This window comes from Erpetoichthys calabaricus, chromosome 12, assembly GCF_900747795.2.
Source record: "Erpetoichthys calabaricus chromosome 12, fErpCal1.3, whole genome shotgun sequence".
Taxonomy (NCBI): domain Eukaryota; kingdom Metazoa; phylum Chordata; class Cladistia; order Polypteriformes; family Polypteridae; genus Erpetoichthys; species Erpetoichthys calabaricus.
The window spans coordinates 21,812,101-21,826,745 of NC_041405.2; the positions used below are offsets into that span (position 1 = coordinate 21,812,101).

The 14,645-nt window shown below is 41.7% G+C and overlaps 1 protein-coding gene across 2 annotated transcripts in view; it reads left to right on the top strand.

Moving 5' to 3' along the window:
* LOC127529833 (tripartite motif-containing protein 16-like) overlaps positions 1-9,693 on the top strand; it is a 38,782-nt gene extending 29,089 nt beyond the window's left edge. Inside the window, exons 3-6 of one of the 2 annotated variants that reach the window (XM_051934791.1) lie at positions 1,186-1,419; positions 3,934-4,093; positions 6,140-6,199; positions 9,035-9,693. In XM_051934791.1, coding sequence (XP_051790751.1) covers positions 1,186-1,419; positions 3,934-4,093; positions 6,140-6,199; positions 9,035-9,555 — 975 coding nt within the window. In that variant the 3' untranslated portion in view covers positions 9,556-9,693. The remainder of the gene's footprint in view (positions 1-1,185; positions 1,420-3,933; positions 4,094-6,139; positions 6,200-9,034) is intronic. The other variant, XM_051934790.1, reaches the window with a different exon arrangement.
* Positions 9,694-14,645: the final 4,952 nt, after the last annotated feature.

Consider the following 14,645-nt stretch of genomic DNA (forward strand, 5'->3'; position numbering starts at 1 on the left):
TAAAAATTTCACTATACTCCATACACATTACAACGCTAATCGGACATGCAAGTTCACTGTACAAGTGACAATACTCCTTTTCCTCTTCCTCCTTATGCTGTATTTTATAGGTTTGAGGGACAATAGTGTCAAGTGTACAGTACAGTGAGATTTTTTTCTTGCATGTATACCAATAAAGTGTGAAAACTGTAAGGTGGTAAATAGTTTTTCATGCACAATTCACTTAACTAAAAGTCCTCGTGTCTGAATGCCCTTAATCAGTTGTAACTTGGAGCCGTGCTCATCTGGCTTGTTTCTATCTCATTGCAGCACACGATTGTGACTCGCTTTGCTATTTCTTGTCCAGGTGAAGTGTCTATCTATCTATTATTTGCTGAAGCTGCTCTCACAGCCAACTGAGCTGACATGACGGGGTTGCTATCTCTGCACCCTTCCAGTAATCTCCACAGAAGGAGAGACCCTCATTTGAGGCACAGTGTAGAGAGGATCCAGAAAAGCTGTTGCCCTGATTTATGAAAATCACTTTGAATATATTTGCTGTTCACTGAATTTTGTAGCTGGCTAACCCACACACCTTTCCTAATGTTGCAGGTTATGGATGCCTGGTGTGCTATGATGTATAGAAACACACACACAGAGTCACAGCAAGGTTTTTATAAAAAAATTAACTGAAAGAATATTCAAGATGAACATGTTATCGGTTCATGGACAGATTAATCAAAATCTCTCCCAAAGGTTGAAATTTTTGGCATTTTCCAGTTTCCATCTGTCAGTTAGTTTTTATGTGGCTGTTCTGTGATTCTGTTGGTGTTCTGTACATTTCAGAAATCATACAGCCATACTTGTGGGACAGACTAGGCCCCTCATGACTAGGATGGGTGTGTTTCTATAGATGAATGGATAAGCCACATTGCACAGCTAATATGTGGTGAGTCAGAGAAGTAATAAGCTTACAGCCTTAGAAAATTACATTTTTTAGTGAATTGAGATATTTGGCAGAGGCATCATGGAACTGGATGACATCCAAAAGCCATCAAAGATGCTTTAGAACTGTCCAGGCTAGAAACATTCTCCTTCATTAAATCCGTTAATAGAGTTTACTCTTAAAATGTAGAAATGTACTGCAGATGGTAAGAAAGTACATGAGCTGATAATGAAATTCCAACTTCTTTGTCTCTCATTTAGGCCTCTGCAGAAAGAGAGTTACAAGAAACTGAGAGGGCCTTTACTGTGCTGATCAATAGCATTAATGAGACCCGCAGGAAAGTGGTACAGCTGATAAAAGACATGGAGAGGACAGAAGTGGAGAAGGTGGAAGGGCCCATGAGGCAACTACAGACCGAGATCATGGAGTTGAAGAGACGAGATGAACATCTTGTACAGCTGTCAGAGTCGGAGGACTCCATTCATTTTCTCCAGGTAATAAGGCCTTTTTGTAGATGGCCTGAAGGACATTATCATATTCATTAGCCCTTGTATATTTGTAGAACGGGGAAAGGATAGGAAGCAAAGGTTTACGTGTTTTTGAAATGGTGATCCTGTTGTTATTGCTGCTGTCCCATCCATCATCCACACTGCCTCTCTATTAATGTCTCTGCTCTTGTGAGTCGAGAATTTGTTCTTTTCAGGTCCAATTGGATTCCAGACTTGTGGTGACTCCTTGCTGGGTTGTAACCACAAATCCTGTCATGTCTGACTTGTCCTTTTAAATCAAGGTGGACTGTTCATAGTTCTTAAATAAAGAAAAGCAGGAGGTAAACAACAACCCCTTGCTTCTCCTTTGTGTTGCGCTGCACGTCCACTCGCGATCAGGCCTCACCCAACACTCCCCTGCTAAACCACATGCTGCTCCTTTGTATATCCCAGTAGACAGATGAGGCACCGCAGAACAAATGTGTTGGTCCCCTTACAGTTCATTGAAATTGAAGTTACTACTTAAATTACTAGTTAGTTAGAGTACAGGTATAATTTATGGCTTTTATTGAAGTAAAATATAGTAATTGTCTCTGCTCCTGCATAAACAGTTAGGGGCCGGAAGTGTAAGAGCCAATCTTCGAAAGTTAATGCCTTAAATTAATCTCATATTAGTGCTTACTTAATTTGAATAGAATATAGTTTTCTTTCATTGCTATAGATTATGGTATAATCTTTTACCCCCTGTAGTTAATGTGAAATAGAACATTCTTAGCTATATCTGCAACACAGTGTGAAGTCATTGTGTGTGTTTTGGAATAGGCTCATTGCTAGAAGAGACTGAAAGAGCCATTTACAGTATGGGATAAGCATACAGTTTTCTGACGAAACATTGTAGCTTCGTTTACCCAAAATTACCAAACTTCTGCAGCATTAGTTTGCTTCATGGGATTCTGGCAATAGTGTCCATCCATCCATCCGTTATCCAACCCACTATATCCTAACATAGGGTCACGGGGGTCTGCTGGAGCCAATCCCAGCCAACAAAGGGCGCAAGGTAGGAGACAAACCGCAGGGCACACTCACATAATTTAGGATCGCCATTGCACCTAACCTGCATGTCTTTGGACTGTGGGAGGACACCCACGCAGACACGGGAAGAACATGCAAACTCCATGCAGGGAGGACCTGGGAAGCGTACCCGGGTCTCCATACTGTGAAGCAGCAGTGCCACCACTGCGCCACCGTGCCGCCCGAATAAACAACAATGGGTGCCAATTACTTTTGTCAGTTTCAAGTTATTTCAGGGCCAATTGTGGGTTCTTCTTTTTTAATTGAGGGGCACCAACAAATTGAGATGGGTCCAGCTGCAGACCTTATAGAAAAGTATATTCTTAAAGTTGATGATTTGCTCATATTCAAAGAGAATCATGAGCATACATGAAAATAAGCATTATATCCAAGTGCACGTTAGTATAGCAAGTGTTAAATCACAAAAAGGCCTGTGCCTGTGTATTTTTAATTTTTCTTAGCAAGCTGGAAACCATTGATATTTCGTGAGTCAAGGTCAGGTATGTAGAGAGAGGCTGACAGGCAGAACCCAAACCCCTTTTTTCCAGATGGTGAATGGGAGCTGAGGACCATAGATAACGGTGGCAGGAACTGGACGGGTTCAAGGCCTGCCAGGTGGCCAGGATGGATAAGACAGAGTGCTACGCTCATTAGGCTCGGAAATATTGGTGGAACTAATTAGAGGCAGGACCGTGGCAACGGGAAGTTGGGAATCAGATGTATGAGTTGAGTGAGGTCAGCTTTTGATAAGAACTGTAAATAAAAGTAAGACGGTCCCATTGCTGGACGCTCATTTCATTGAACTGAGACCGTGTGTACATCACACAATAAAGCTTGATTCTGCCTGCACATCCTGAGGTCTCTGAGTGCCTTCTTTGAGCAGAGTGTTTCTGCCACAACAACCTCCACAGCTTCGCGATTCAGTAGCTCTACTGGACAGCCAATTGGATTGCAGTTTTTTGTCACCTAATTGACTCGACTTGAGAGTTCTTAATCTAAACCATAGTGTAACCCGGCATATCACTCATGAGTAATGTAAGACGACAGAGTCCTCAACAGAGTGGAGCTCTGAATGTCCATAGCTGGAGTCTATTGAACACATTTGTCCATGTCTTTCAGTAATGTTAAGTAAGCCCTGGTTGTTTTGGTCTGCTAATCTGCAGTCTCTTCAGATGTTTCACTCGCTTAGGGCCAGCAGGTGGCACTGGTGTGCAAATTGTAGCACACAGGAAAAAAAAACCCTGGTTCAAAGTTTGGGTTCCAGAGTGGTCCATTTTGTCCGTATGGTACCAGAGAGCAACTATGTAAAATTTGGTCCATATCAGTCAAAGGGTGTAGAATTATATTGGGAACATACTGATGGACATATTTTATTTATAAATGTCAGAATTTTTTTAAGTTGACACGCAAATTTTTCTAGTTAGCTTTCTTTCTTCTTTCCACATGTAGAACTTCACATCCCCGTATGTCCTCCCGGATGAAGAAGACCCTCCCCATATTGACGTGTGCACCGAGGTCTCCTCTGTTGACCTGAGGGAGGAGCTCTCCCATCTCAAGGAGCGCCTGGAGCAGATTGGCAAATGGACATTCTTACGTGTTGACAATACAGGTGGGCCATCGGCTTATTAAATAAAGAGGAGGGGCAGACATAGCTAGCAATATGACAGCAGCTCCCAGTACAACACTCAAAAAACAGATTTGTTTAACAAACTTAATTCAGGTATGGACGGTGGTTTCACACAATTAGTTAATGAAATATTCTTTTAAAGTTGATGCATTGATTTTGTGTTCAGAAAACATAACATAGTTAAGGTAAACTAAATGAACATCTTTGTGTAGAATTACAGTAGCTGAATCCCTTTCATTAAACTTAAATTCCATCTGCAGCTGAGGATTCGTATTCTGTTTGCTACCTAAATTATATTTCACTACATATGAATGAAAATTGTGGACAGTATTGCTATTTAATAAGCGCATTGAACACAAATGGTTGGTTAAGCATGTAGTGGTTCACTTTTTACCACAGAAAGTAAGTTGCGTTTTTCATGTAGTTTTAACATTAATTATATTGTTGTATTGGAAACAAAGAAAAAGAAGCTTTTTGATGTAGGGTGGGCAACATGCATCCAAAAAAAGCTTCCATAATTCCATATTTGGGAAAAAATCAATTTACTTAAAGTCTTTTAACTTTCTTTCCAAGTATACAAAGGTGTGGGGCTCCTTCAGAACAAAAGGAGGTGGTTCTTTATGCAAAATACCCTACTTTATGCAAATCTAGGGCAATCATTTACATAAAACTCAATTACCGTATATGCTTGCGGATAAGTTCTCCCGCAGATAAGTCGGGACTTGATTTTACTGTTTAATTTATGGTATTTCATAATGTCGTCGTGTGAGTCGAATGCAGAAAACTCACGCTATTGGTCCAAGTGATTACGATATGCTAACGTCCACCTGAGAGAGTAACCACGGGGCACACAGCCTTTTTTTTCTACGTGGGTGCAGCAATGCGCTGTATCAGTGCGTGCTCCTAACCTTTCTCTCTCTCTCTATTGTGCCTACATGACCACACGCTAATACCCAAACTATTCTGATGCGACCTTTGCACTGTTTTTTGGTTTGTGTATCTCACACCGTCATACACCTTTATCGTAAAAGCATCTCTTATCTACGAAGGAGCGTTCGATCAGAAGAAAATATGAAGCTGGTTTTAAATTAAACGTTGAAGTAGCAAAATAAATTGGTAACTGCGCTGTTGCAACAAAATTCGATGTGTCTGAGAAACTGATGGGAGGTTGGAGGAGGAAAGAAGATGTAAAAAAAAAAAAAAATGAAGTGTCGTATTTTTGAACGAACGTGTAAGTCGGGGTCTGATTTTATGATCGATTTTTTGGGTTTCAAGACCCGACTTATATTTGAGTATATACGGTATTTTATGTTAAATCCACGGTTTTCAAACTGTGGTAAGCGTACCACTGGTGGTACTTCAAGTCATGCCAGGTGGTACTCGTGTGGTCCTTTATTTTCCACGAATTGATGTTGCTAGAATGTCAATATGTTGCATATAATCATATATAGTATAAGTATACTACTGTAAATGTGTGGAAGACTCCAAGCCGGCTTTTATTAGGCACTTTAATGTCATAATTATAGTCAATATAGTGATTATAGTGACTTTTACTTCAAAACAACACGGGCGTAAATTAACGATTCATTGACAGTGGTACTTCAGTTTACTGGTCCTCGCGGAGTGGTACTTGTTCAAAAAAGTTTGAAAACCGTGGTGTTAAATCAACTTAATTTAACTGTGTAGAGAAAAAATTGGAATGCCATGCTTTGAGGACTGGAAAAGTGTTAATTTTGAGTAAGGTTATCGTAAAATAAGTGAGTAATGACAACAGTCAGTGAGGCGGATTGTGCTTCTGCTAAACGTAAATATTCTGATGTCTTTGTTTAAACACAAATTAATTGTGTAAGAGTAACATCTAACACATTTAATTTCATGTAACTACAAAAAAGTTAAGTAATGCTAGCAAACATAACTATTTTAAATTCAATTAACTTCAATTAAATACATAAATTGAACATCCTCCAGTAGTTAATTTTTTTCAGTGAACTTTTCTTACTGCGGCTCACACTCTCTTTTTTCATTCAGATCTTCCAGTGTTCTTCCTGATACCACCACAACCAAGAAACAGAGAGGACTTTTTACAGTGTAAGTAATTTTTTTGTCATTTTATCAAAATGATAGTCGGCATTGCCCAGGTATAATGGAACAGGATATGCAACAATAGAAATTGTAATTCACATGGTATGGCACAGGTAATGGCAGTGCCTGGTTTCCTCCAAACATGACGCTAGTATTGGTTTCATCAGACCAGAGAATTTTGTTTCTGACAGTCTGAGAATCTTTTAGGTTAACTTTTTGCAAACTCCAAGTGGGATTCCATGTGTATTGCACTGACGGGTGGCTTCTGTCTGGTAACTGTCCTAAAACCCAAATTAGTGGAGTGCTGCAGCGATGGTTGTCCTTCTCAAAGTTTCTGGTAGTTCCTCTTTACGTTGCTCCATTCAGCTTTTCCTCCTAGTCCCTGCCACTGAAAAGAAAAACAAAAAACAACCCCACAGCATGACACTTCCACCACCATACTTCAATGCTGGAATGGCATTGCACAGGTGATGAGAGGTGCCTGGTTTCCTCTAGATGTGATGTTAGAAATGAGGCCAAACAGTTATTTTTGCATACAGTAATTGGTTACTTTGGTTTCATCAGACCAATGAATCGTGTTTCTCATTTTTGCAAACTGAGGGGAGCCTTCAGTCTGGCCACTATGCCCTAAAGCCCAGATTGGTGGAGCATTGTGGTGATGGTTGTCCCTCTAGACGTTTTTTCCCATTTTCACAGTTTCACTGGAGATCAGTTAGATGACCTTTGAGTTCTTGGACACCTCTTTAACACCTTCATTTGCTCTGTTTGGCTGGGAGGCCAGCTCTTAGACGAGTTGTGGATGTTCCAAACTCCTTTCATTTAAGAAAGATGGAGGCCACTCTTGGGAACCTTTGATGCTGCAGAAAATTTTCGGTTGCCATCCCCACATGTTGCCATTCCTTTGACCTGCAATGCGGTCTCTAAGCTCTACAGGCAAGTCTTTCGAGCTCATGACCTGGTTTTTTGCTCAGATAGACATTGTCACCTGGGGGACCTTCTGTAGATAGGTGTGTGCTTTTCCTAATCACGTCCAATCACCTGAAGTGACCACAGGTGGATGTCATCTCAGTGCCGATCAAACGAATGGGAAGCACCTGAGCCACATGTCACGTTTCATCGGAAAGAGTCAGAATATTTGTGTCAATGTGATATTTCAGTTTAATACATTTGCAAATAAAAATTCTAAAATCCCGTTTTCGCATTGTCATTCTGGGATATCGAGTATTCCTTACTGTGAGGGAACAAAATAATTTTACCGGAAGGTTGCAACATAATAAAATGAGACAAAAATGGTGTGAATTTTTTGTGAACCCACTGTATGTGTGTGTGACTGAAGTTCTGCAATGGACTATTCTGCCATCTACAGTTTCTCCCTGCCTTGCTGTTGGGATGTGACCATTAATTAGGTCTGAGAACGTCGTCATTGTTTCTGTCTCTCATGATATTTTCTGAATCTTCAAAAATAAACATTCAACTAACGAAATTAGCAACAAAAATAAACCTGAATATTTCCAGTTACTTTAAATGCTGAATGTTGTTGAGTTCTTTCTAGCACAACAACAACAACATTTATTTCTATAGCATGTCTTCATACAAATGATGTAGCTCAAAGTGCTTTACAAAATGAAGAAAGAAAAATAAGATTAGGCAATAATAAGTAACAAAGAATAAAGTAAGGTCCAGGAAAAAAAACTCCAGAGGGCTGGAGAAAAAAAAAAACAAAATCTGCAGGGGTTCCAAGGCCACAAGATGACCCAGTCCCCGATAGGCATTCTACCAAACATAAATGATCTCAATCAGACTTCATGGTTTGGAAGAATTTGATGATAATGGTCATGTGGACCTCTGGCCTTCAATCCATCGATGTTGGGACAGCACAGTTCCCTGATCATGTGGCAGTGGCACAGATCGCCACCACAGAAAAACGGATAAAGAACAACAGAGAAGAGTATGGTTTAGTACGGATTGTGGAGCCATGATAAAAACAATAATTAAATACATATACAGAATATGTGGAAGATCAGCCCCAGAACACAGACAGGCACACACCGATGGTTCCTAAAAGCACACATTTATTTACAGTTTCTCCACACATCACACAGTGTCCCTGCACCAAATACCCTCTTCATGGGTCCTCCAATGGTCCTGCACCGCCTCCACTCCTCTCCACCAAGCTCTGTCCTCTTCCTCCCGACTCCAGCTGATGACTGGAGGGAGCCACCCCTTTTATGTCCACCCGGACATGCTCCAGGTGCCCTCTGACGAGCTTCCTGTGGCACTTGTGCCGCATGAGCACCAGGAAGCATTCCGGATGTCCCTGGTAATACTTCCGCCAGCACCTCTAGGTGTGGCGGAAGTGCTGACATCCAGGGCTTTGCAGTGTTCAGGACACCCCCTGGTTGTGGCCACGGGCCCCTATAGGGTTGATCTTCCATGCCCAATTCCTGTGGCCTCCAGACAAACCAGGGCGGCTGCCCTCTCGTGGTTCGGGGGAGTCATAGTCCCTCTCCTGGTCCTTCTCGACGTCCCGGCTGGGCACAGTCCCCAGCCGCCCGCCACAAATATTAGGGTTACACTTAAATATAGCTATGAGAAAGCCATGTTAAAATAATGAGTTTTTAGCAACTTTTTAAAGTGCTCCACCATATTAGCCTGGCGAATTTCTATCAGTAAGCTATTCTAGATTTGAGGTGCCTAACAGCAGAAGGCTGCCTCAGCACTTCTTTTAAGTTTAGCTCTTGGAATTCCAAGCAGACCCTCATTTGAAGATCTAAGGTTAATCCCATGACTTTCTTCCGTGTTTTCTTTTCTCATTGTTTCTCCACATTTTTCCCCTTTCAGATTCCTGTCAGCTCACACTGGATCCTGATACAGTAAATGAACACCTCTCAATATCGGATGGAAACAGAAAAGTGATGGGGAAGGACAGAACGTCCCACTATCCCGATCATCCTGACAGATTTGACAGTGTGCCTCAAGTCCTCTGCCGGGAGGATCTGTCCAGGACTCGCTGTTACTGGGAGGTGGAACGGAGTGGTAATCCCATTGTGATCGGAGTCGCTTATAAAAGCCTTAGTAGGAGGGGGGGGAACAGTGAGTGTATCATTGGAGGGAACAACAAGTCCTGGTGCTTGTTCTGCTCTGATTCCAGTCCTTCTGTATGTCACCAGACCGAGATGACAGAAGTAGCTGGCCCCCTCTGCAGCAGAATTGGGATTTATGTTGACCGTTGTGCTGGTACTTTATCATTTTATAACGTCTCGAACACAATGACGCTTCTGCACAGTTTCACGACCTCTTTCACTGAACCACTGCATGCAGGTTTTTGGGCGAACCAAGATACAAGTTTAACCATTTGTTAGGTAACTGAATATCTTGGCCATGGATTTCAAATTTAAGGTCCTAAATTAAATTTTAAAGTTTTTGCTTTGGTCCAAAGAGGATCTATCTATCTATCTATCTATCTATCTATCTATCTATCTATCTATCTATCTATCTATCTATCTATCTATCTATCTATCTATCTATCTATCTATCTATCTATCTATCTATCTATCTATCTATCTATCTATCTATCTATCTATCTATCTATCTATCTATCTATCTATCTATCTATTTCTCATTGTGGGGAATGTAGCTTGGTGGTGTGGCCATTGGACTTCCAACCTTATGTTTTCACTTCATTTCCCATCACCTCTTCATTTTGTAATCTGCCTGTAAAAAATAAATGGCAGTATTAAGTTATATCCTGAACTTGTTAGTTATCTTAGGCAGGGGTTAGCCAAGTTGGTCATGGAAGGCTGCAGGGGCTGCAAGGTTTTTATTTCAAAAAATTTCGAATTTGCTTTTATTTAGGCGAGGGATAGGCACTGGCAATCAGAAGGTTGCCGGTTCGAATCCCATAAAATGCCAAAAGGGACTCTGCTTTGTTGGGCCCTTGAGCAAGGCCCTTAACCTGCAATTTCTAAGCGCTTTGAATAGTGAGAAAAGCGCTATATAAATGTAAAGAATTATTATTATTATTATTCAACACAGTTGCTCAATTAGAAGCCAATCTTTACCAATCTTTACAGGTGTCAATGGAATGGAAACAATTTAGTTAGAGAACTTTTACTTCCTTTGTCATTTACATCTTACTGCTGATGAGGAGTATAAACACAAGGGGGCGCCAGTGAGCCCCAATAACAATAACAGGTCTTATTTAATTTCATGACTTGTTTGTGTTTTAACTCCGCCGTGTCAGGTAGGGAACAGAACAAAATCCTGTCTCATTAAGCATGAGGGTTGGAACAAAAACCTGCAGCCTCTGCAGCCCCCCAGGACAGAGACTGCCCATCCCTGACCATGGGTAAAGATGGCTGATAGGCATATAATAATAATTACATTAATAAGGCTGGATAAGTAGAAATATCTTTACATGCACCAAGGTCATACCAAAAATAAAGTGTTTAAATTATATGATTTGAAAAACGATAATATAATACTTGCAAACTTACTTAATCCAATTCAAGGTTATGGATTCATGAATAGGAAATTCCTATAAATCAGTTAAGTCTGCCAACACTTATGTGCTTCTCCACAAAAATTCCTTTTTCGATCCATTTTTGCCAAACTTGCTCCAAATTTTAAAGGTATCTTTGTGGTAGAACAAAATTCCAACAATTTGGTGTGTTGATTAAGATGATTGGTCAGCCATTATAATGTAGGAAAAGGTGCCAGCCTTTGGACAGCATAGCATTTCAGAAATTCCAAATTGTACCCATAAATATTTCCTTGCAGACTTCTGTCATCAAAAATGGCATCAGGGTGACATCAACATTGGTAACGCTTTAGTTTAGGTGCTGCAAAAATGAATGGCCTGTTCTTGTCAATTTTTTTCCAATTGCAAAGACCTGACTGTTGTTGGTAGTGGCTTTAAAAACTTTGAACAACACAATGTTTCACTGAAAAGGGGCCGACTGCAATGTTTAATTTATTTTTTTCTTTACAAATGTACTTTATTTAAAACCTAAAATTACAGAGAGACACGTGTGGTATTAGCACTATGTATGCTAAAGCACATTAAAAACATGCGTCAATTCACAAAAGACATTCCGAAAACGCACTTGCTTTAACACGTGTCTCCACAAACGTTTGGCCTGGATGGGTGGCAGCCTGGAGACATGATAAGCTATATGGGGGCACTAGAGGGTTAGCGTTAGGGTTAGGGTTAGGAAGATGTTCTGACCCTCAAGGTATCCCTGAGACACAGTGCAGGATTTACGTATAAGCTACACATGCTATAGCTTAGGGCCCCCGCCTTCTTGGGGGCCCCCAAAACAAATTGTCCGAGTGAGCAATTGTCATATATACTTAAATATACTACAGCATTATTTGTCCCAAATTGAGACATGACGGCTGATAGTCCCTGCTGGTGTTTAATAGCTCCTTCTGGCCAGCAAACCATTGAACTTGTAGTTGGGAGTGCTGGTGAGGCCAGATGTGATAGAAGAGGTATGGAAGATGAAAGAATGGAGGGTGATGTTTAACCTTCTTGGTGTGGAATTTTATGTAAATATGGTTAACCCAGAGTATCTCTCAGGCATGGAATTCTATGTAAATACAATTAAGTCAGAGTGTCTCTCACATGTCCATCCATCCATCCATCCTCTTCTGCTTATCCGAGGTCGGGTCGCGGGGGCAGCAGCTTGAGCAGAGATGCCCAGACTTCCCTCTCCCCGGCCACTTCTTCTAGCTCTTCCGGGAGAATCCCAAGGCGTTCCCAGGCCAGCCGGGAGACATAGTCCTTCCAGTGTGTCCTGGGTCTTCCACTGGGCCTCCTCCCGGTTAGACATGCCCAGAACACCTCACCAGGGAGGCGTCCAGGAGGCATCCTGATCAGATGCCCGAGCCACCTCATCTGACTCCTCTCGATGCGGAGGAGCAGCAGCTCTACTCTGAGCCCCTCCCGGATGACTGAGTTTCTCACCCTATCTTTAAGGGAGAGCCAAGACACCCTGCGGAGGAAACTCATTTCAGCCACTTGTATTCGCGATCTCGTTCTTTCAGTCACTACCCATAGCTCATGACCATAGGTGAGGGTAGGAACATAGATTGACTGGTAAATTGAGAGCTTTGCCTTATGGCTCAGCTCCTTTTTCACCACGACAGACTGATGCAGAGCCTGCATTACTGCGGATGCCTCACCGATCCACCTGTCGATCTCACGCTCCATTCTTCCCTCACTCGTGAACAAGATCCCGAGATACTTGAACTCCTCCACTTGGGGCAGGATCTCGCTACCAACCCTAAGAGGGCACTCCACCCTTTTACTGCTGAGGACCATGGTCTCTCACGTGTGGAATCCTATATAAATACAGTTAAGTCCAGGTGTCTCTCAGGCATGGAATCCTATGTAAATACAATTAAGTCCTAGTGTCTCTCAGGCATGGAATCCTATATAAATATGGTTAAGTCCGGATGTCTCTCAGGCATATAATTGTATGTATATACGGTTAAGTCTGGGTGTCTCTCAGGCGTGGAATCCTATGTAAATATGGTGTCACGCATGGGTGTCAGACGACTCCTGTAAGGGCCTGGGAAAGGTACACTATAGCCCACCGAAATGATGGGGTTGGGGGGGCTACCTCTGACCTTATCCTGTTCTTCTTCCCTCATAGCTCCGAGAAGCCGCCCGGCGAGGGCACTTAACCCTGCTCCTTCTGGAAGTACCGCTATAAAGGAAGCGCCGGCAAAGAGAAAGATGTCTTTTGCCAGTAGATTAGAACGAGCTGCACGATGGTGCATGTAACTCTCCAAAGAATTATTGCTCTGAAAGAAATCCCTGTTCGGGATAGCACATAGGCGCTAATTTCGTTGCTTTTGTTTATTTTTGTCTGTTCGTCTCGCGACGATTAAAAGGGACAACCCAGTTGGTGTCCCAACATTCCAACTGTTTCCAATCTGTCCTTCCACTGCCCGGCCATAACGGTTAAGTCCGAGTGTCTCTCAGGCATAGAATTCTATGTAATCCGGTTTAGTCTGAGTGTCTCTCAGGGATAGCTGTATTGTTGACATGTATTTTGTTAAGCCTGAGCAGCACTCGAGATAATATTCTGCTGCCATCTAGTGGATAAAATAACATCACACTGCAAAAATATTTCTATGTGTTTTGCTACTCTACTCATCAAAATTCATGAGTGGGGCTGAGCCTTCAACTAAAAAACACAACAACATGTAAGCAACTAGCTATGAAGTTAGTTTTAGAACAAACTGAAACTGAACCATTAGTTGAATCAACTGATAGTGATGACAAAGTGAATTGGTCATCAGACATTGACTTGGATAGTGAAATTGACACATGCGGCACCGTATGACTGAATTGCCGTGATATGTCTGGTGAATCTATTTGTGTGAAGCTTCAGCAGGACAAAAAGGTAGAAGAACATGAATAACGTTGTCCGCCTAAGCACTATTCAGAATGTAGTAACTGTCAGTGTTCATGTTAAGGTAACTATAGGAGTCACTAATCCTTATGCTATGGTAGCCTAAAATAACACGAGGGGCATGTGAATCGCGCAGGTCTGACAATGACATTCTACCCTCTCGTGTGCAACAACAGAAGTGTGAGAAAAACACACATCTACTGTGCCAGTTGTGACACTGAACTGTGCATTGGTGACACATCACATGAAGAACGTGTACTAAACCTGCATCAGTGCTGCAGAGGACACTAGACAGGCCTTTCTTAGTGTATTTATCTTGACATTTTGGAATGTGCATGTTTCTGTTACACATATTAATATTTTTTCTTGTTAAAAAAATGCAGCATTTTTGGCTCGTTTTTCTGGGGGTAAACATGATGCTAAGTAGGCTACAGTAGGGAAGTGGATAAGATACCCCACTAGATAGAAAGGGGTGCAAGAACTGGATTAGCCGGGCCAGTGGGTCAGCTAATGTCTTGTTTATTTAAATAGTTTTTTACTTTGATCCTGATTATTTTTTATCTTCTGTGTATTATTAATTTTGCTAATAAACACTTTTTAATTCTATTTCTTTGACTTGCTAGTCATAATTTTGGTTCAAGGGTTGGCTTAAGAGTGCCCTCTGTCTTTTGTAGCCCAGATAGTACTTTGCTACAATCATTTTATTTCATCAGCACTGCATGGGCACCAACTGGGATTGATGGAGGTCTTTATCTCCGGTTGAATTTCTACATTGTTACATACAGGGGGCTTGATCCACATCTGAACTTTTCACTATGTGGCCATTAAAAGAATGTAGCAATAATGAGACTTAATGGCATAAATAGCACTGCCATGATCCCCACATAGTGGCGAAGCACAGATGTTATGGGTGTACAAGCCAGAAAACCACTGGAAATACTACCAGGAGCTGGATAAAGGAAGCCCACTGCCACTGATCTGGGAGCCAGAGTCAGGAGGAAGGTGATGACGTTTGCTGGAGGAGGAGT